Genomic DNA, 23,810 nt, shown 5'->3' with positions numbered 1-23,810 from the left:
ACCCATGTGCAAAAGGGATTGAGAATTGGACATTTCCCTAAAATGAAATCTCTAGTATTGACTGTTACCATAGCATATTTAAAAGTTTCTCCCTTATGGACACAGGATAAAGCTTCTGAATGCTGAAATATAGTTTTCATACATATCTGTGTTGGGATATATTTTTGTAACCTGCCTCAGTGGTCTCTATATTGCAACCCAGAGGGGGAATTTATTCCTCACATTTAGTCAATTTTTTGATTTGGTGCTGAGAATAGTGTTTTTTTTTAATGTGAAAAAAGGACATAGGAAATAGTGACATGATAACTTCTTTTTGTGGATTATGTATTAAGGACACAAAGTAGCAACACAACCCTTATGTTCTGTGTATTTAATTTTTGGAAATTCATCAGCTGATGAGATCTGAACATAAGGGGAGTTCCCAAGGTGTGGTAAATCCAAAGGGAAAAACCTTGGCTACTAGAAGATGAGTGTGTTAGGTAGGGAAAAGAACAGTCCTAATAAACTGTGTATATTCTTCCGTTTGCATGTAACCTTGTCTTGAAGGGGAAAATGTACAAAGACAAAGGGATGTGGAGAAAAGTCTCTTACTAGGATGCAGTTGGCTACCTGTTGGATTTGATCTGCCTTTGAAATCCAAAGAGCAAGCATTGCTCTTTGAATTTAGTTAAATAGAGCTTCAAAAGTGTAATGTTACAAAACCAAAATTCTTTCATAAATAAGTGATTTCTTTACTTTTGGTTTTGTTTCACTGGGATTATTTGAAAATTTCTGCAGTTAGTCTCCGATCAGAATCTCGCTTGGAACAAATAAAAATGATAAACTGAGTTGTAGCTATCTTTGTTAATGTGAGATGGAGACAGAAAGGTAAATTATTTGCTTAGTGGGATATCTATTCTATGCATAGCACACTGTTCTCATTCCCATTGTTGATTTATTTACTGATTCCTATTCTTTTAAGGTGATTAGTAGTGGGAGGGAAAGACTTTTATCTGACACGTGAATAACTTGTGAGTTTCCCTACAGATTGTGATCCTTTGGAATTTTTTCCATGCATCAGTTAAATATGGTATCATGCAACACGGACATCAACCTTCTCATGAAAGGAGGAGAAACCACCCCAGATGTAAAGTAAGGGAAGGACACCTGACATTAAACCACTGGCCACTGAAATAAAATCCTTTAAGGGAGAGAAGTGAAGACCTGCAGTTGCATGGAAGGTAGGACAATCAGGGGGTCGTTGGCCCTCTCGGTTTCCTATTACCGTAGCTCCCAGGGCGGTCAGTGGGACGGGGGCGGCTGGTGCAGCAGCAGCAGCCGGTGCCGTGTCCGTCCCGCTGCCGGGGCTGGCCCTGCCGGCAGGCGGCTGTCGAGCCCAGGAAATGGCTTTCGGCTGCGTCTGCCCGAACTACTGAGAGGGTGACCTGGGCCGCTCTGTGGTGAAAATGCGCGAACCAGCTCTAAATTAAAACTCGCTAGAGAGATTAAACAGTAACCTAGGATACCGAGTGTGTTCAAATGGTAAGGCAGATTTTGCACAAGTGCGCATACATTTGTTTCTGATTGTAATTCAAAGTCAGATGATAGTAAAATATTGGTTAGCAAGTCTGAAAATGAGTGGTGCTGATCCTTTGCTACACATTCATCCACTCTTCATTTTTCTACAGCTCGAGTTAGTACCATGACAGTCTCCATCTTGCAGTATTGATACATTTGTCAATCCATACACTCTGCTTGAAAGCTGCTATTGATGCTGAGAGCAATGACTGTTCAAGTTTTTGGTTATTATCTCAAATAATCTTTATGCCTGTAGATAATATGGCAATGAAAAAAAATTGACTGTCAGGATTCACATTGGCCATACTAACTCTGCACATTAGATGTGGCTTGATGTTCTTTTAATTTAAAGTAACGTGCATGGAAGGGGTTGATGGCAGAATGGAGAAGACATGGGTTAGGTGAACTGGAAATTAACAGAAATTAAGGTAGCAAAGCCCTGGCGTTTATGGTTATGTTTGGATATAATTCTGAAGACATGTACAATGGAAGCAAATGGATTTATAGTATTCAAGCAGGCAATACAAGCATTAGAGAGTTGAAAATTATATTTTAAAGTAATGATTTATGGGTATTTCCTGATATTTTGTAATTGTCCAGCCTCCAGGTTGGGATACAGTTTATATTATCGAAAGGAAATGCTGAATTATCATGTCATAGTCTTGTTTCACTGAGAAAAAAGTAAATCCCTGTGAAATAAGGCTGTTTGTACTTATAATATTGCTAGTTGACGCTGATTGACAACATATTTTCTCTGCTACATATGGTGTGGAAAGATGTGCTCTTGACTATAGTGCAGGCAAAAAAAGTGAGCACGGGATATTTTGTAAAAGCAGATGGAAGTTCTCATTTTCCTCCTATTTATAGCTGGTGTATGTAGTGTCCTTTCAGTTCTGTTATTCAATCACTGTTGATGTATTTCTGTTTGCTGAGATGAGAGGGAAAAAAAAGAAACAAGCCTTTATTTTGCTATGTAAAATGCATTTCAGTACAGGAACTGGACTAGAAAAGATGAAAGGGTACAGTTCTTCCCACAAAAATTCAGAGATAGGAGAAAAATTAGAATTAGGTCATTCTAAGTGGTGACTGAGTTTGCACTTATAAATGAAGTTTTCATTCTACCTTGAAGCAGGAGTGGTGTGGTCTAACTAATATAGTTTCCGGGTAATTTTCTGCTTTAAATAAAAAATAGATTAGCACTCAGAGTAAAACCGTAAGTTTATTTTGCCTAATAGCTGAAATAGGAACCGAGTGGAAGTGAGTCTCTAGGCAGATGCACAGCTCCCAATGCTTTGCATACTGCTGGTTATGGTTAACCAGCCTCTGGGAGACACAGGAAGTCTGTGGGGAACTCGGTGCAAGCTGAAGTGTCAAGACACCTATTCTTTTGTCTCAAAGTATTTCCTGAGCTGTGAAGTAATGATTACCCACTCACCACATGGAAGTGTTATGAACATCAATATTTTTTAAAATTACAGCACTTAGAGTGCTGGGGATGGGGGAAATACATGTGCAAAGGGAGGAGGGAGCTAAATTCTTTTGGTTTTGAAGCAGAAAGAGATAATACAGTTTTTGCAACCCTTCTTTTTTTTTTTTTTTTTTTTTTTTTGGTGGAGTAAAAATCCAATTTTAATATGACAAAGACTGCTGGCTAGCAAAGAAAAGGATTAATGGCACCTCACACTGAGATAGAGATATTTGGAAGTAATTTGTTTGGTCCTGCTGAGTTTTGTGGCAGTGGAAAGCTAAGCTGCTTCTGTCTTTAGAAAGTGTGCCCACAGGGAGTGTCAGACAGCTTTTCTGCCACTCCAAATTAATGATGCAGATTGTTTTTCTGCCAAGATAATATCCTTAGGTATACTTGGAAACTCAAGTAGATTCTGTTGAAAAGTGAACAGAATTAACAAAATACACAACTACTGTAATTATTAGACTTATGTGGATTTAGTCCAAAAGCAGAATTGGGCAGTTTTCTTTTAAAGCCTGCATTAATGAGTCAATGATGGGGGAAACAGCTAAATATAAAAGTAAATTTTCTAAGCTAAAAGTAAGTTGTCATCATCTGCCAGAAGAAGCTAGTGGTTTACAACGATACTAGAACAATGCAATCTATCATGAAGCCTTTGCTGCATGTAAAATTACTTGAATATGTCTTTAATGTGTTCTTGAGTCCATTTAGTTGCATCCCTCCTCCAACTGATGATTTTAAGGATGTGACTAGAAGAATAAAAATCTGTAGGGTAATATTTGTTTAATTATTTCTAGGCCTAGGGCCAGTTGCATTCCCTGATAATGGAAACAATGTCAAAATTCTACGTGATTAATTTTAACATTTCTGGCAATATCTTGCAGAGATGTGGCAGACTCTTCCCCTTGTCTTACAGCTTGGTCATTCCACATCCTGAACTGCTGAAGGAGGAGAGCCTAGCATTCCATTTATTTGGGAATCTCCTAAAGCAAGAGTGTGCTTAAGCAGGAAAAGGGGATAAGAGTGACTGATGTCAGACTTCTCTCTAAGCTGAAGTGGTAAGTATTATGCTGCTAAGACTTCTGTTTTATTTTTAATAAATTAAAATTTGTTTCAGTCACATGTTCTTAATATATTGTTCATGAATTCCAAATTCTGCGATAATTTGTCTAAATGCTTTTTGTCTCTGACGTCAAATCAATTACCTGTATCACAATAGCTTATTGTGATGAACTATGATCTTTTCTTTACTGATTGATTTTTAGTTAAGTAAAGGTGAAATGCACATCTCTATATATGTACCTGATACCTAAAAGTCCTTCAATTTTTGGAAGAAGTATGGGTTAAAAGCAAACTGAAAATCAGAAAGCAATCTTGAAAATAGTTGTGCTCATATTTAAATTCAAACACTAATAAAAGCACTGAAGTATGTTGGGAAGAACAGGCTTTGCACTTGACTTTTTGGAAACTTCTTCATCCTTTGAGGCAGATTTTGTGCTATTTCTCTACAAAATGAGAATAACAATGCCTGCAGAAACACTAGGGTGGGTCCGAGAAACCGTATGTTACTGTGTACAACTTCTAATCAGCCTGACTTTCCAAGTCTAACTGTTAACTTCCAAAGATGAATAATTAGCCAGACTGCAGTGGTACTCAGGTGCAGTGATAGTGTCCTCTTCTGGTGCTAGCTTGTTCAAAACCTGCTCAGTAATATCTTTTGATTGCTCCTCTTTATCGTGTACATATGCTCTTAAAAGGCAGGTATAGCCCAGAGGCTGCTGTGATGACACCTGTCCTATTTTACACAGCATGTCAGAGCAGCCTCTCAGTCAGTTCTGGAGGTTGTGAAGTTACTCAGAATCTCTGGAACATCCTCCAGCCCTGATGCTTGCTTTACCTTCGGGTTTGTAAAAGTGTTTTTTGGGGAGAGCTGCCTGGAAAGAAGGAATCCTGTTTGTCCTGGGAAAACCCCTCATTGCTAGAATTAGGCTTTTTAAGCATTACTGTCTAGCTAAATATTGTTTTAATGTACCCATGATACAGGCTGCAGTTTCCTTCTTCTAAATTGTCTACAAGTCACTGGAAGCCATTTGATTTTGTTACATTGCTCTAAATAGAAAACAAGTTCTGACATGTTGGGAATGTTGGCATTGCACATTTTGCAGAACTAGGAGTAATTAGTTAATTCTTAAATTAGAGTTAAGTAAAAGAACCTGAGACTTCACGTATCAATCAACCAACCACAAATATAAATACATATATTATGCATTGAAACTCTCTTGATGTATATTTAATGCAATGAAAGGCCAGTATTTAAATTTGAGTGCCAACTAAGTGCCTGATTTCCAAAGCTTCTGGATCCATAGATTTAGAATTTAGAATCAATTTTCCAGTAGATTAATTTTCAATACTCTATTGGGGCTTCTAAAGTTGAAAATTTTAACTCTAAAGTTGTTTCTCTACGGTTCATTTTTAGATATCTAAACTGAAACAATTGGAAATCTGAATTTTCCTGAAATGATCAGTAAGTGAAAAATCCAGTCTCTCCAAGAGCTGGCAACAAATTTCAAATTCACATCAGGAGTCTTTCCTCTAGTGTTTAAAGGTTCAGTGTACATTTGTTTCTCGAAGTGACCCTTTTTAAAAGAAAAAGTGTCATACCAGGCATCTGGAACCAAAGCTGCCCAGATTGTTGTGTGCATTTATAAACCTTGGTTGGGACACGGTGGAGTATGGATTACTGTGTGATTAAAAAGTGTTGAAATGCCTCTTTCTAAAATTATTATATGTGCAGCATGTTATAGGTATTAATTTACAACAGGTACATTGAAAGCATATAAAATGAACAAATTCTTTTAATTTTTACTTAATTGTGTTTTGAACCTGTGTTATTTCATTATATCAACTGATTATTTAAGAATTGTATAAATATATGTGATAAGCTGGTAGCTAAGCAAAAGGCTGATTGATCTTTCCAGCATTTAATGGAAATTGTTCTTTCCTAATTCTGAAAGCCATGTTGAGTGAATTCAAACATATAACTAAACTATAAAAACGAGTAATAAATATTTCTGCTTCATTACTTTAATCCTCAATATGGGTTCTGCTTGCTGAGTATTTTCAGTAATTTATCCCATTTTATAAAAATTATTTCTAAGCAAAAAATGAGAGGAAAATTAAGAAATTCATGCCCCCAGAGGGGAATTTAAGTCAGGTGGCTTTAAAAACATTTGCTTTCTATTAGTAGCTTTAAAACACTTTGGTGGAAAAATAATCTTTGACAAGGATTTAACACCTGTCCTTTTCTAGTTGCTGAAGAAACTCCCTGTTACAGTCAATGATGTGATTCATCCAAGTTCTCTATCAAAAATAGGCTTGTTTCCCTCAGCTGCCAGCCTCACCTTTCCTAACATCTCAAGTTGTGATTTACATATAGAGCTGTGATGTAAACAATAGAAAAATCGTTGTTTGTGTCTCTGTGTCGGCGCGGTGCCCGGTGAGGAAGGGGCGAGCCGGGACCCCGCCGCTCCCGGCCGTGACTCAGCGCTTTGGGGAGGCGGGGAGGCCTCGCAGCCGGGCGGGACACGAAGCCCCGGGGCCTCGCCGCCGCCTCGTTAATGAGTAACAACGCGGCGGCCGCGGGGCCGCACCGGGCGCGACACCTTCGCCCGGCGGCCGCTCGGGGCTCCGAGGCAGCGCCGGCCGCTCCCAGCCCGGCCCCGCCGCTCCAGCCGGACCCGCCCCTCTCCCAGTCTCCTCCGCGGCTCCCCCTCCCGAGCCAGGCGGAGCTGGAGCTGGGAGCGACGTTGTTCGTCGCCGCCGCCTCTCCCCGGTGACCAAGGGCACCGGCGCTGCCTGGGGGGGCCCCGTTCTCCGGCCGCCGCCCGACGTCTCATCCCTCCTCTGCCGGAGCCGGCACTGCCCGCGGAGCAGCCATGAGCTGGGGCACGGAGCTGTGGGTGAGTCCCGGCTCGCTTCTCATTGTGTCTGAGATTCGCCGCCTTCCCTTGTCTGCTCGGGCGGCTGTCCCGCGGAGCGGCCGGAGCGGAGGCGCTGTGCTTTGTTCGGCCTTGGGGCGGCGGGCAGGGGGCTCGGGCGGGCAGGGCGGGGCGGGGGGTCCGGCGCTGGCGGAGGGCGGCGGCGCTGGGCCGGGGGCCGCGGCGGGGCGGGAGCGCCGCGTCCGGGGTGCGGGTGCGCGCGCGCCGCCTGCGCGGCCATGGCGCTCCCCGGGGCGGCCCCTCGCCCTCCGCCCGCCCGGCGCGGCCACGGCGGGACGGGCGCTTTGTGTGCGGCCGGAGGAGCGCGGGGCTCGGCGGCGGGGCCCTCACCGTGCTTCCGGCACGGCTCGGGCAGCGGCCCGCGCCGGGCAGCCTCGGGGCGGCGGCAGAACTGCTGCTCCCCCGAAAACCACCGGGCTGCTCAGACGAGCAAAGCGTTTTCAGCTGCCGGCCCTGATTAGAAGCAGCTACTATACATCTTTGTCTCTAAAAGTACTGCAGAACATTGGCTAACACTGCATTGGATTTGTTTTAAATACGAAGAATTGGAAGCAACAAGACAGGCAGTGTCTGTCTCGCGTTAGGTCTTTATTAAAGCTCCGCTCTTCCCTCCGAGGGCTCTTCGGTTGTGCCGAGGACGGCAGAGAAGGGGCTTCTCCCGGGGGAGGGCCGGAGCGAGGCACAGCGATGCCTGCTCGCAGTGGTGGGGTGTTGTATCTCCTCTCTCAGGTTTCCTGCTATTGGAGCTAACGCTGCTCGTGGGAAAGCTTAGGCATAAAAAAGAAGAGTACCAAGGAGCGTTTACGTCCCCGCTTTAAATGCCGCCTGCCCTTCATTTATTTGCTTTTAAAGACTGTGAAGCAGAGACATTTGTACTAAGAAAAAAAAATTACTGAAAGCTAAACATTGCAGCTTGCAGTCTCGTCCAGGAACTCTTAATTTGGACCTAGCGTTATAGGGTGTTTTTGTTAAGTGGGTTTGTTGTTTTTTTGTTTTTTGTTATTTTTCTTTCGAGTTGCATTAAGTATCTTTATCTTTTAGTATTTTGTAGTGCAGGGCTATAATTCTCTAGAGGAGCAAAGATCTGCTCAACGCCGAGACAAGGGGTTGCCCGAGGAGCCGGGGCAGCCGTGGCGCTGCGGGCGGAGTGGCTGGGCGGGGCGCAGGGGCTGGGAATGCCAGCGGAGCTCCTGAAGCCACCTGAATTAAGTTGTGTCTGATTATGCAAAATGAAGGTGTAATAGCATCACGTGTACTATGTGGAGAAGCCTGATTTAAAGGTATTTAGGAGTTACTTTAGTTTTTTGCATAGTGCCTTGTACTTAACTAGGATTTGTACGCACGATGAGCGTTCAGACAAAATACACTTGTTAAGTACTGATGGCACTGCTGTAACAAGCCTGAGTTCTAAAGGTGTTGTTATATTGGCAGTAAGGATAAGTAAAAGCTGTGGTTTGTATTGGCCACACAAGAGTGTGTGTGTAGCTCATGCCTGCATGTACTTCAGGTGAGAAGTGAGTGTCACTTGAGGAGAATGGGGGTTGGCATTTCGGTGAGCACTGGCTGTAAACACTTAAATATGTATTGCTTTAGAAAATAGGGTTTTAGGTTACTCATATCTGCTCATTTTTGTAGCCTGTAGCCACTTAATTGTATTTTTTTTTTTTGTTCTGCTTGTAAATGACAGTCGAAGGTTTTGTACTCTGTCTTGTGTTCAGTTTTTGTATGAAAGTGCTTGTCTTTGTCATGCATTTAAGAAACATATGCAGAAAGATGGATTTTGACCTCATGCTTCCCTTTAATGATAGGTATTTAACTCATGGTGTCGTGAAACTAGCTGAAATTTATTTTCACCTACTATATTTCTTTTGTTGTAAGTCACTAATTCTTATGCATTAGTTTGAAGAAATAATGCAAGAATTTTAAGCTAAAAGTTTTACTGCAATACTTTTATTTCAGCAAAATTTAATATATTTTTTCCTTGATATCAGGCGATGATCTGCAACTCTACAGTGAGGTAACTTTATGCATAAAATGGTCTGTTTGTAACTGTATAGCTAGATAATGCAAGTTTATACATTACAGGATACCTTTAAGATGTTTTTAAATTGAATCTAATCATACTTTAAAAAATCTACATGTTTATAAATCAAACTGGTTTCTTAGTTGGAAGAATTTTTAGTGCTTCACTTACTGAAAGAGTATTAAACTTTAATTGTATTAACAACTTGTGCTGGGCAAGTAAACATTACTTTTTTAAGATCTGGCACAAAATCAAATTCATTAAAAAGTATCTTAAATCTAGGTTAAAAACACAAGGAAAAACAGTATTTGTGGGTCTTCTAAGACAGGGCTCTGAACAAGATAAAAATAAACTCTTAGACATATTTGTGTTCTAGTGTAGCAGTTCCTTCATTTCCTGTTATTAGCATCAGTGGGGCTTCGGGAGGCAGCCTGAGCTGCTCTGGGTTTGCTGATGGCAGCAGGGGCATGAGAACTCGCTGTGTTCAGTTCCCAGCTGCAGAGAACTCCTCTGCTCAGGTTTTCTGGACACCTCATTGGGCCTAAAGCTCTCTTTCTTTAGTGCTTTCATCTCATAAAGTGGAATTTTTCAGGATTAAGAATGGTATTGAGATTACAGTTTTTCAGGACATTTGCATATAGGTATGTATGCTTTGCTAATTCATTGAAGCAAATTTGATGATTCTGTACCAGGCTTTTTTAATATCTCCTTAACTCCGCCTTCTTAAGCTCTATCTCTTCATGCTGGTTTTTGATATTTTACGCTAAATTACATTTCTGCTGTAATTTTTAAGTTGTTCTGGAGTTTTATACTGTTTGCTGTTTTGGATAAAGTAAAAAACTGGGCATAGATGAATATAGAGACAAATAAGGAACCAGAAGAAAATTTAGGGGATAAAGAAAGGAAATTATGTCTGGTATTTATGTAGTAATTATTAAATATGGCCATTCTGGTATTAAAATCATATGTATGCTAATTAAATTGTTACATCAGGGACAGGTCAGAGGAAAGATTTTCTTTGATTGGCCAGTATTTTCTAATTCTTTAAGTTTGGTAGCTGTTTGTTTGTTTTTCAAGCAAGGGTTTTTTTTTTATAAGTACACCACCATTCTCTGAAGTGAATATGCGTTGTACAAAACATGTATGTCTTGAGTAGGCTAAAGCACTTCGTGCTTTTCAGTGTGTCTTGGCTAAACAGCATGCTCCCTGCTGTGTTTCTTTTGATAGGATTGTATGAAGTAATGTCAGTTAATAATAGCAAAATAGACGTTGAATCATAGAAGCCATCCTGTGATTGGAACTGTTTCATTCCACAACATTTTCTCTGCTGGGGGAAATATGCTCCCTTTTTCTGCTTTCTTATTATAATAGTGGATTTTGATTATGATTTGAAAGTAGTATTCAACAAATAGTTTTATTCTCATCAGTGTATATATCTTTGTGGTCACTCTGCAACATATTCCTTATGGTATGACCACAGAAGATGTAAGATACTTTGGTGAACTGCTCTGCATAATATTCTCTTAATGGTTAGAACATAGTAGTGAGAACTGGGAAGTCTTGTCTTCTCTAATTCAGTTGAAGTATATTTTTTGAGAATTTGGCTGTTGGCTGCCGAATTTTCCTATCTCTAATATTTAATTTCTTTGTAGGTAACATTTGTAAAGCAGCAGTCATTTGATGAAAGGGGGCACATAATTGCAAGGTAGCATTGCTGCACTTCATTTGTGAAAGAAAATTTTTGCTGTTAATTTAGATACAGATACTTTTCAGAATTAACTTTTTGGGATTTTTCATGCTTTGTTCAAATACTGCTTGCTTATGTTCACCTCGTGAACAGTAAGAGGGTTCACACATTGAAGTAGTGGTTAGACTTGCATTTTTGCTTTATAAAGTATCCTGTCTGACTTCTGTCAAAATGTGCTGTAATATACAAGGCAAGAATAGAGAGATGGAACTAAAATTGGGGGGGAGGAAGGGGGGTAGTAACTTCAAATATTTGGAAATAAAAATGATAGATTATGATATGTTTAAGAATCTTCTCAGTGTGAGCATCTGTTCAGTGTGTATGTTTCTGTACATCTGGAGTTCTCTTTGTGGTGGGTGTAAAGTGTACAAATAGCATTAATATAGAATATTTTAAAAATCCGTCTGGTTATTGTCATCTTGGGTTATTGTGCTGTTAAATTGAATATGTAGTGCATTTGCTTTGATGCTAAAGGCTTACTAAGCTTTGGAGACTGGAGCGTAGCTGATAATGAAGTTCTTGGTGTAATGAGAGGAGACACAGTGATTGGCACTCTGAAGTGGCTTGTTTGGAAATTAATTAAAGAGTTTGTTCTGTCTCTTTAAAAAAAAACCAACCAGGAAGGATGTTTTTTGAATTTTGATGCACATTCTGTTGTCCAACCCCTGTGAACCCCTTAATAGCAGTTGGCAAAGAAAGAGTTTGAATACCATGTCAGTACATTTTCAGTCTGTAGAACCAGTCTAGCCATCTGTTTCTCACCTCTTGATAAATATTTAAAACAGAAATTTTGCTGAGGGCTTTTGTGCTGAGATTTCATGATTAAAAAGAAATGGCTAGAGAAGATTTAATGATACTATTGTTGTGAGCTCCTTGGGGCAAGAAGCAAACCATCTTTTATAATTAAGAAACCACTGGCACTGTGGAGTAGTGTTTTAGAAATTAGTTATGTTGGACCAAAGAAAGATCAAAGTATATATTTGGTGATGTGCTCTTTTTAATCTTTCCTTAAACAAAATCCATTCTGTGCCTAAACCCAAGTTCTGTTTTTAAAAATATTAACTCAGTTGCATCAGTAATTTTTCAAAAGTGTTAAAAATTCTTTTGCTTTCAGTCCCACTTTCAGACATTGTTTCCTTCTTATTTTAAAATCACAGTCTCTTTTTGTAGAAGATAAATCGCGTGGTGATGTTGTCTAATCTTAAAAGTTGTCAAGTGTAATTATATATGGAAAACATCCACAGGATGTAAATATGAGTTAGATTCAAAAAGTAGGTAACTTTTATGTAGCATACTTCTGTTGTAGTAATGTACTGTGGTTTTGTTCACTAGATTAGAAAATTTATTTTTTAGCTAAATAAAAGGGTTTTTTCCGAGGAAAAAAAAGTTTTTCCTCTTGAAACTGAGAAACCTTTCTTGACAGTAAATGTGAATGTGGCTGTGTAGTTACTAGTATTGTTAATACAGATAACAAACCACTGTAAATAATTCTAAATATCAAACCATATTCCATATGGAAGTTCTTCTGTGCTCTTGAATCTTAATATTTTGTAAACTTACTTCCTAGTGTGCTAACATACACTGTGTTAAAGGCAATACTCTATTTAACAGGGAGGTGTTTGAGAGATGGAACATGGATTTTTTTTTTTTTACACCCCCAGATTTCTCCTTCAGCTTAACTGAAAGATTGCAAGCAGTACTCTGTATAGATTCTCTCTTCATTCAGTACTCTTGCTGTTGTGGTCTGAAAATGTGTGCAAGGAATGTGTCTTGTGGCTAAAGTATAAGATTACAGAGTTTTCCAGATGCATGGGATGGTTACACATTTCCTCTGTCTTGGGTGACATGCTGGATAAAATGGCTAATTGCTGTGAGGTTCCAGTCCTTCACAAGGAGTATTGTGCAGCTTATCTTATCCCTGTGAAGACCTCTGAGATTTCCAACTAGAAAGTTATGTAAGGATCAAATACTTGGTTATTGAAAGTGTAGTTGCTTTAGGCTTTGGTGTGAAAACAATTGTATTGAGTTTTAGTTGGAAATGTTTGTCTGTATTTTTCCGGCAATTGTCTGGTTCACAAACATCTGACCTTTTTACTGTTTTTTTCAGGAAGGGGTGTGTCATTGTCATGAGACTTTATCAGTTTGGATTTGATGTTGAACGTAATTTAAGAATGCATACATATGTCCTTGACTGTCTTTTTAGAAAGGGGTTTTTTTTGAGTTTTGAACGCTTTATAATATATCTATTAAAAAGGCATCTGTTCTTATTTATGGCCCCACTTGTTTGTGTACTTGGAAGTGTATATACTTTTCAATGAAGTTTGTACAAACATACATGAGACTTTACTAATCTGGAAATCCTGAACACTGGAAGAGTATTGCTGTCTTGTAAAAATGTATGCAGTATCCTTGTTCATAGTATGAAATCTGAGAGTTGCCTTTATCAAGATTCTAAATGCTGTAGCTGTCATTTGATTTCCTGAGTGAGAATAGTAAAATGGTTGTTGGAGATTGCAAGATCTTTTATCTCAACCAAGCTGAGGATTTCTTTAGAGTGTATCTGTCAAAATAATGATCCTTTGGAATGGCAAATTCATTAGAATTTGGGATGGAGGAAAGCATGAGTAGAGAGAAGTCTGTTGGCAGCATGCTCATGAGCTGAGGGTTGCCCAAGTAGGTATGATTTGTGCTTTCAGGTGTTTGCAGGTGAATACTGGAAGACAGAAGATTTGTGTTATTGCTTGTGTAAAGTTGTCACTGATGCTGTAGACCTAAGTCTAAAATATCTGAAAGTTAATTAGTGTTATTTTTTAATTAGTTCTTATACTGGATTAATCTGGGTGAGACCCTAATTTGTTAATATAGTATCTTTAAATATTTCAGTCCTTAGAATTGCAGAGCACTTTTTAGTGCGCTTGGTAAAGCCAGTGGTGAGTAACGTAGGGTGTTTTATTTTTTATGGAGGGGAAGTTTACACATTTCAGAATAAGTTTTCATTGTTCATACAACACATGTGCATACTTTCTAAAGAACTTGAATTCCTTTTGGTAGAGAAAAGAATTCCCCGAAGTCCAGATATGTTCAGCTTTTTTCTTGTAATGGTGAACAAACTGTTCAGTGAAAGCTGAAATTCCAATCACATTGTTTCATTTTGCCCCTAGTGAGTTTACATACCCCGGTCCCAGTGCTTTCTTGGCAGAAGGTTTAGAGGTTTGTCTTCACATGTATGTCAGTGCTTCAGCTGGATGGGAAAAGAAGGAAAAAAAGTATTATACTAATAAAAGCCTTCTGGTTTTCATTAAAATGCAGACCCTCTACACTGACTTTGTTTATAGAATTATCTGCAATAAATTTCTGAGTTGCTGGATTTTTTTTCAGCTACAAGTTCTAGTCTAAGAGGAGAGTGGTAGGAGTATTACATTTCCTGCTAGGTGACTAGAACAAGAAAGGGCTTAATTTTAGGTGTACTAAATTTTCTGATAATTTCTACTGTATGGAAATTTGAAATAGTTACATGTAAGATTCATGAATACCTTTTCTTTGATTTTTTTTTTCTTTTGTTTAGTTAGAACTCTGCTTCTGCTTTGTCATTTACAGTGAAAAGGGCATTAGACTGATGAAACTGCTTTCTGGCATGGTGGTTTGTACATTTGTCCATAGTTTTATTACTTTTTACGTCTTTTGCAGGAGAAGCGCAGTCTTACTATGAGCTAAAATGCTAATATTGCAGGACATGAATTTTTCTTGGGCTTTACTGTGTAACTCTTGTGTTGTCTTGGCCAAATAAACTTAATTTTTGTCTCTGTTAGTTGGGTTGTAAAATTGGAATACACTTTGTTTCTTGTAATCAAATTATTCTACAAATATTGTTACGATATTACTTTAACATTCTTTAATGTTTCAGGGCACAGTAATATAGTGTTTTAAAATACTGAAAGTAACCCTTGCACTTCTTCCTGGTTTTGGAGAGGATAGAGTTAATTTACTACTAAGTAGCTGGTACAGTTGCTGTGATGTGGATACTCAGAAGTGTTTGTTCCAGAGGCAAGTACCATTCGAATCACTTCTCCTTGGCTGGTACACAGCAAATAGTATAACGTGCTTTTTTGTAGTTCTGTATTAAGAGATTTTTTTTTTTTTTTTGTATTGTGCAATGAAATGACATCCACTAGATTTTAGTTTGGAGTTATTTAAGTACTAAAGAACAACTGAGATGACAGCAATTGCACTGGAGAGTTGAGAGGCAGCCTTAACTTTTGGCATACTTGAAGTAACCACATGTGAGTGCAGGTGATGAAGATGGGTGTGCCTTTTGGATCTCCATCTGCTTCTTAAGTCTTTTGGAAAGAGAGCATTTGATTACTGGATTCCTTCTCATGTTGAATGCTCAATTCAACTGGGTGTGAAAACCTCACTTAGTAAATTCTGGTTGGTAGAGTAGTTGGAGGGCGTTTTCTTTGAATGTGGGTATGCTTCTTGAACACTTTGTCTTTACCCCAGATGGCTCATTTCTTTCAGAGAAAGTCAGTAATGTTCTACTTTTCTTAGAATATCCTTCAAATAAGCATTTGGTCTAGGTGGCATGGGGTTTTCTTCTGGCAGTGAGTAGGAAAATAATTAATGTTTGTGAACCCAAGACAACACCTGTGCTGCAGTGCAGTTGGCTGTCTCTACAGCAGGGGGATACTCTGGAAGGGGAAATTGTAATGTTTATAATATCGAAGACTTTTTAATCCTTACAATAAATGGATGAAGTATTCCTGTTGCAGCTATCTGTTATGGCATCTAATTGGCCTGCAGTTTTTTCCCCTATTTATATGAAGTCAGTCACAATTAGAGGAATATTTAGGGTATTTGACATCAATCAAAACCAATCATTGGGGTGTATTTTATGTTTGTGTTTATGTAGCACCTAGTACCATTAGTCACAGTGGCCTTGTGTTGTGCTGCATTCTACACAGTCACTATAAAGAGCACCCCCAGTCCAACTTTGAGTTTCAGCAGGGGCTGTGTCATTTCGTGGTCATGCCAAATGGGAGTTGTGCAAACCCCAGTATTGTTCAGCACAGTGGGCAGTGATCTCAGCTGCAGACTCTTCACTGTTTTTGTTGGTAAACCTTGCAAGCAAAGGGTGGCAGTGGGGCAGACCTTTGTCATCTTTGCAGGGGATGAGAACCCAAACAACCTGAGAGAATGCAGGAAATACTTGTTGAAATGTACAAGGGAGTGTTGGTGTCTCAAGTGAAGCAAACAGTAATCCTTTGGTATGATGAGGTAATAAGCTGGAATCAGCCAGCAATGCCCTTGGAAGTGAGGTTAAGAAGCTAATGTTTGATACGATAGAGAAGGATGCAGAGAGACAGGAAGAGATAATGCTGGGTGAAAAACATGTGGGTGAAAGGATAATCTCTCAATACCAGAGAAGAGGATGTTGTGTGGCTGAGAAAGGAGATGGGTAGAGAATGTGTAAGGATTGCAGATATTGGAATGGTTATAAAGAGACCGATTAAAAAAAAAAAAAAGAAGCTGTTAACAAGTTTTAGGATGGACGTAAATTTGAGATTCAGGAAAGAAGTCAAATAACCAAGTGAAAGAAAGGTTGAAGTTTGAGACCCTAGTATAGAAGGTATAAACCAGTAAAATGCAGTAGCTGCAAAGATATGGTGGACATTATATGCTTTTAAATGAAATGTTTTATCTTAGTTTTTCCCTGAAAATAAGTTCAAATTTGTGATTAGTAAATGGAAAACTGTTTGAAGGTCCACTGAGGAAGACTGATAAAACAATTTTGTTCTGTAGAGTCAAAAATTGATTCCCTTATGCCCCTAATATCTACTTTATTTAGACCCTAACAGTGCAGGTACTTAATTACATATTTAATTTTACCAATACTTGCTCATTTTAGGAGCAAAGATCTCACAGGATCGGTGAAACTCATTAATGTGCTTGAGTGTAGATACTGTATTGCCGGGAAATTTTCAAAGCAGTTTTTTTTGTTTTAAGAAAGGGAGTATTTGCAAACTAGCTCTACCTGTAGCTTGTAGTTGTTGCATGGCATTATTTAAATCAGCAACAATTACTGATGTTATTTAATTTAGTGGATCTCTTTTCAGCCTTATGAGTTTTGACTGCTATGAACTGTGAGTTAGAAGAACAAGGATATGTACTTGGATTTATGAAGGGTGAAAATTTTATTTTCAGAGTTAAATTTCAGAGAATTAAAATGTTATTTAAAATCTTTATTTAAGTAACTATGGTTTTTATTATTTGGGAAATTGCTAAACAATAGATGATGAAATTTGAGATCTGTGCAATATGGTCAGGGTGTTACATATTTGTTTGGAGGAGCACAAGAAAAGGACAAACTTGTCTTGAATAGTTCTTCAGCATGTAATAAAATGGTAAAAACCAGACTGGAATATCTGGTTAGGTCTCATGTCTAAGAAGATGGCATGTTTAAAGAGGAAAACTTAATTTCTTGAAAGTAAGTAGTAACTTATCAGGAAAATCCAAATGTTTGGGATTTTTCTACATTGTAAGTATTGTGAGGGCAATGTAGATTATACAGTTCTATGTAACTTAAATAGAAACGTCACCATGTGAGGCAAGCTGAGCAGTTTTGTGAAGTATCCTGGCTCTGCATGATACTCAAATATTTACTCCTGTAGAAGAGGTGTGGTGGTCTGATTGAGTGTTGAGATTGAGACTGAGGAAACAGGGGTTGTGAGTTATTTATTTTGGTTTATCTTGATTGCTTGTTTGTTTTGTAAAAGCTGTGAGGTCTTTTGTGTTATTTCTGCTGAAGTTTTGCAATCACATAAACTAGATCTTTTAACTTACCTCCCCAAGTTTGAGATGCTGTTAATGCTAAGACCTCTCTCTCATAACAAGGGTAACTTCTTTCCAAAATGGCTTTTTAAGAACATGTTCACTTTGATGTTGGTGCTAGGGAGAATAATTATCATCTTTCTAGGAATGACGTTGCAGTTCCTCCTCGCTAGCCTAGCACTTGAGAGGTACAAGTGTGATTTCCCTGACTTCCAGCTTTATGTTCTGCATTCCTGAGAGGGAAGCAGTGAGGTAGGAGTAGTTGTGCACAACAAGACATTTTAACTGGAAGAGACATCCAGTTAGTGGATTGGAATTGGAGTTTTATGAAACCAGGGATTGGCTCTGTATATTAAAACTGTAGTAGGTGAAACAAACCCAGTGTTAGGCTAAGTGTGCTGCCTACTCTTCTTGCTTGGATGTCTTAGCATCCAGTGACTTCCAATTATTTTGGTTCTGTGGTGTTGTCGTTCAGTTTTGCTGAAATTTCAATAGTTGAACTGAAGTAATGTTCTTAAAAGGTTTAAAATAGTCTTAAAGATGAGATGCCAGTGGTATTTATGCTTAGTGATTCTTAGATAAAATGTTGTTCGATGTTCTGTCTGGTTTATATTTCAAGGCTGTAATTGTGGGCTGTGTAATGAATACATTTTGACATCATTTGTATAAAATGCCTTGCAATTTTTGAGAAAACATGTAATTGTCTTAAGGAGATAGTGCTGAATGGCCAGGATTCATGCTTTTTACAATAACAAGGTACCATGGAATATCACTGCTTCAAACTCAAGTTTCAACCTTAAGTTTTAATTCTGAAAGGAGAGCTTATACAGACCATTATGCACACATTAGGTGGGAATACTGCTGTGTATATATACTGGGTGCTGGGAAATGTGAATTTTAAGACTGTATATGTAAATGTCTCTTACTATCTTGGTAGACTATTTGTAGTACTTTGTATTTAGCATTTGTACTTAGCATTTCAACTTCATGCAGGCATAACCAGAATGTAAATCAAACCTGAAACTTGTGGCTTTCCTGACTGCTTTTCTTCATTATGTCATTGGAAAAGAGGTTTGATTTTTTGCTGACTTACGTTCATTTGTGGGAAGAGGATCATGCTCCCATATCTCCCTACTTAATCTAACTTGTTATCCTTTCAGGACTGTTACTGGTTACGCTGTTACAAAGACAGCATAGCTTTTTGTAGTGTTCGTTCTTCCTGTTCTTTCTTAATCAATGTAAAACAATGTTTCATGTGGTGTAAAGGGATTTTTGTTTTTTAAGGAAGGTGGTGAATTTTAAAACATTTCTTCAATAGCACTTTGCAGATTTTTCATTTATTTTCAGTTGATTTAAATTATCTCAAAGTAGCACAGTATGCAGTTGAACTTCATTGCAGGATTTTTTTTTTTTTAATATTACTGTATTTTGCAAAAAGCTGACAAGGGCACTTGAAAAATATAACTAAAAATCTGTGTATTCCTGCCACAGTAGAGGGATTTGAGGCTTTGCTTGTAGTTGGATGCCACTTGAGAGATACACTAAAGCTAATCCACTGCCACTAAAGCTAATCCAATACTAAGTTTATAGCAGGAAATGGCAGCCTAACATCTTAAACAGCTTTTTTTTTTTTTTTTTAACCATCAGACTGTACTTGTCTGTGTTCTGAAAACAGTTGCTTCTGAGCTTCATTTGCTAGAAGTTCGTAACACCTTACTTTCTCAATTTTTAGTTTGTTTAGGCTATCTTTGTTATTTTTATTCATAATCTTTTTTCTTTGGTTACAAATGAATTGGTTGCAATTCATTCAGTTGCTTCAGCTGCATTACTTTCTGTATTCTGCTTAGTATTAGCTTGTATTTTATGTGGGAAAGAGATGAATAAAGAGAATGGCAAGTTAACAATGAAGAAGTATGAGTTACACGAAGTTATTTTTAAGGTCATCTTTTGGGGTACAACATGCTTTCTGATGTATGCAGTTTTCTTCTGGGCTTTGTATGATCTGTGTTTATCATTTCTATAACATGGTATAAAACATCTGCAATACCTGTAGAGGTGTTCCTGAAGGCTTTTATGTTAGTATTTCAGAAGGCTTTCATAATGAGTATTTCCCTGTGAAGAACACTTTTCAGTAGCCCTTATTGCTTTAACTTTTTTGAGTGGAAACAGTGGTAGGTATGTTTTAGATAATCTCATGAACTGTACATTTAAGCACTATCTTTTGACTTTAAGGGCAGTATATTAAAAGATATTTCTAGTAAAGCTGTATTTAATACCAGCTAGCACAGAAGGTAGTATTTCTCATCCAGTTACATTAATCTAGCTGGAAACTGTTTACTGTTTTACCTGCATGTACTTTATTTGAATTACATTTGGTGTGCTGTTGCTATACATTACTATTAGGAATCCTAAGCTACATCATGGAAAACCACCTTTATTCAGAATTTTCTCCATGATTTTATGTGTCTGATTTCACGTCAGTGTTTGTCTATTAGTTGTACGTTTACTGCTGTTGTGGCCTAGTTTAATTGCTGCTCAGTTTTCTGCTGTAGTTTCTGGGAATCTACTTGTTTCCATTAGATTTCTTTACCTATTACATCTGTTTATTGCAAAAAGCTATTACTAGTTTATGCACGACACTTGTAAAAATTAAAAGAATTGTTTCCAAGAAACACAAATTCAGAAATCAGAGATGACTGTGCAGATGTTGTGGTAAGTGTATTGTGTAGTCTCTCCAGTTTTTTGTTGAAGCGGGGAAAATTATTTTGCAGCATGGGTGGAAAACATTTTAATTACCATTTTAATTGATTGTTGAGTTTGGAATCCTTGATGTGAAATGTTTGCAATAATCTTGAGCAACAAAATTCTGTATCAGTCAGATACATGGCTTAGTTTAAAGTATTATTGTTAAGATACTGGTATGTGTTATCTCAGCATGATTTTATCATGGAAGTAAAGCCTATGACATTGATGTTGGTGGCAACCATTTAAGATGTATGTTGAGAACCATAACAGTTTAGAGAGCATTAAATTATTTCTAGATTGCTGTCATATTACTGTTGATTGTGTCTATGAAGTAACTAGTTGATACATTTGTGTGAATGAGTTGGTTTGTGGAATGCTAGAAATTCAAGTATTTATTTTGTGCTACTATGTATTCTTGAGAGGCATAAAAGTTTTTTGATTGTATGTAACCAGAAAAAAAGAAACTTTAATTTTATTATCAGGAGTGTACTCTAATTGCAGCAGGTTGATAGCAAATGAGTATTCCCAGCCTAATGGACTAATGCCAAATGTGTGCCAGCCTAATTGACTAATGCTACTAGTGCAGGGCACATCTCATGTGAGTTGATTCATGCTTATGTATATAAAATCTAATTTGAAAACTAAATTTTTAACAATTACAATAAAATCAAGTCCAATAGAACTTTGGGAACTGAAAAGAAAATGTATTACAGTATAGGCTTTCTTTTTGCAATTTAAGAAATACCAAGAATTAATTAATACATGTTTCATGACATTAACATCAGGGTCATATTCATTTAAGTGATTTGAGCTCAAGTCTGGTTCTCTGGGTGACTCAGATGGGAAGATCAAATTGTAAGCAGTAATTTTTCTCTTTGTATTTCTCTCCTCATAGAAATCTTTCTAGACTGTACAAGGTTATTTTCAATTCACAGGAGAGTGAAGTTGCTTCAGAGTAAAGAAGCAGAAGAAAACTAGCTTTATGAAAAACTTTGCATTGAGAATGTAATTGGTAAAGAGCTGTTTCAGGATACTGCTGACAAGTTAAGATAAATTATATTCTCGACTGCTACTTTATCCAGTTTTGCTGCCTTTGTTTCACTTTACTAATTTTCTTTGTAACTGGATAGTGGATATACTTAATCTTGGTGCAAGATACTTAATATATTTTAGCTTATCAGTTAAGTATTTTGTTTATGCTTTTTTGTAATATGAAAACAAATATTGCTTTCACAATTAACCTTGCGATTTTTTTAACGTAAATTGTGCATTTTGCTCCTGTGAAAGTATAATAATTTCGCATACTCTTATGAAGCATTTTAAAGCATCTGGGAGATAATTCCTTCCTGTCACTATTTTGTGATACGGTATGTGATACCATAAGAATAACACTCAAAATTTAGTCAAATATATTTTAATAAGTCATCTTTTGAATGTTTTAAATATTTAATACTTCTCTGAGGCAGTTGGAGACAATAGTTTAAAATAGTTTTCTTTCCAAATCATTCTCTTCAGGAAAAAAAGTAGTTGACTGGTGAGTGTCTTTAATTTTCCATTATACACTAAAGATGCATTGAATTCACAATACTGTTACAGATTAATTAAATTTAATTTTAGTTTTATTTTCTTTCTAAAAGATATGCATGGTTTTACACAATGATATGTAATGACATAAAAACCAAAAACAGAGCTACTTGGGGAAAAGGCACTTGCTTTAATTTTTTCTACCACAAAATCATGTTGTGTTTTTACTTACAAATTGGCATGCTTTAATCACTGGTTTGTGAATGTTTTTGTTAATATATAAAGTGTTAAGACTCCCCAGATATGAAACAACAATTTTCAGTGTTTTTAAAATCAAGCTAGTAATGTTAAAAACAAAGTTGGAACTCCCATGTGCAATTAGATGGTTTCAGTTTTATAGTCAATGTAATAAAAGACATAACAGTTTTATTCAGTATGAAAGAAATGGGTTTTGATTTTCTCATTATGTCAGGTTTCATTCAATATTTGAGGCTTTGTGAGAATTTCTTTTGTATTTTTTTGACAGTTCCTTGACCATTATTTACAGAGATTTATCACTTACTGGTTAATATTTTGCTATTTTAATTCCATGCAGAGTTAGTGAAATTAGTGCTTAGTAAAGACATGAGTAGCACTTCATGTTGAAAAGTGAAATTGCAAATAATTAGGTTTTCCATATAGGACATAATGAATGTGGTGTGGCAATGACATAAAATACAGGAAAGGTTTTATCTTTAGGTGACAGAAAGACTGCCACTTTCTTCTACTTCAAGGCCAATGTGTAATAAGTAGTGTTAAGTTTCATAGGGTTCTTTGGTGAGAAGTGGTTTTTGAAAGGAGAGTACGTGTACAAAGGTCTGGAGGTGTTTGAGGCCAGGCTGGATAAGGCTCTGAGTGACCTGGTCTAGTGGGAGGTATCCCTGCATATGGCAGGGCGTTTGGAACAAGATGATCTTTAAGGTCCTCTCCAACCCAAGCCATTCTATGATTCTACATAGTGAATATGTAGTAAATTACTTTTCTGATCTGCAGTATTTGCTGCGGTTGAATTTTGAACTACATCTGCAGTATATTGTTGAGCACTTTTTTACTGTTTTGCTCTTAATTTTTTCTTATTTGGTAATACTAAAAAGTCATTAGGAAAGAAACATAGTAATAACTATTTACTACAATAGCAGTTTTTCTGCGGCTGTGATCAGTGGAACAAGATGCTTTGCATGGAGTATAGAATTAACACAGTGTTTAAAATGCTGTCGTAAGTTGGATTCCCACAGTATTTCTTTATTAAGTCAGGAAGAATGTTCCCAGTATCTGTTTTTGGAGTAAACAGTGAAGTTATGTCAGAAGGGTAAGCAGTGCAAAAGAGGCTTAAAGAAGGAATTAAAAGGGAAGTAGTAGAGGAACAAGAGTTGAAAAAAGTTAGACTAGAAGAACAACGAAATTATGAGAGGGAGAAACTGGCAAAGATGCTTCTGTTTTAGTCACAGAATCATGGAATTGATAAGGTTGGAAGGGACCACAATGGGTCATCTGGTCCAGCCTCCCTGCTCAGGCAGGGTTATCCCAGAGCACACTGCACAAGATTTCATCCAGATAATTCTGGAATATCTTCAGTGAGGGAGGCTCCACAACCTCTGGGCAATCTGTTGCAGTGTCAGTCACCCTCAAAGTAAACAAGTTCTTCATCATGTTTGGGTGGTACTTCCTGTACATCAGTTTCTGCCCATTGCCTCTTGTCCTGTTGCTCAGCACCACAGAGCAGAGCTTGGATCCATCCTCTGTCACCTCCCTTCACATACTGACAGACACTCGTGAGGTGTCCTCTCAGTCATCTCTTCTCGGCTGAACAGTCCCAGCTCCCTCAGTTTTCCTTGTGGGATGCTCCAATCCCTTCATCGTCTTTGTTTCCCTCTGCCAGAC

General features: G+C 37.8%; 1 protein-coding gene across 3 annotated transcripts in view; it reads left to right on the top strand.

The window, feature by feature from the left end:
- The first annotated feature begins 6,818 nt into the window (after positions 1-6,818).
- The window catches only part of FNBP1L (formin binding protein 1 like), a 58,244-nt gene continuing 41,252 nt past the window's right edge, over positions 6,819-23,810 (top strand). For all 3 annotated transcript variants that reach the window (XM_082286790.1, XM_082286789.1, XM_082286791.1), the window contains exon 1: positions 6,819-6,984. In XM_082286790.1, coding sequence (XP_082142916.1) covers positions 6,961-6,984 — 24 coding nt within the window. In that variant the 5' untranslated portion in view covers positions 6,819-6,960. The remainder of the gene's footprint in view (positions 6,985-23,810) is intronic.

The sequence above is a fragment of the Coloeus monedula genome (assembly GCF_965178545.1).
Source record: "Coloeus monedula genome assembly, chromosome: 9".
Classification (NCBI taxonomy): Eukaryota; Metazoa; Chordata; class Aves; order Passeriformes; family Corvidae; genus Coloeus; species Coloeus monedula.
The sequence above is the reverse complement of the archived record's forward strand: the minus strand, read 5'-3'. Positions and strand labels throughout refer to the sequence as shown.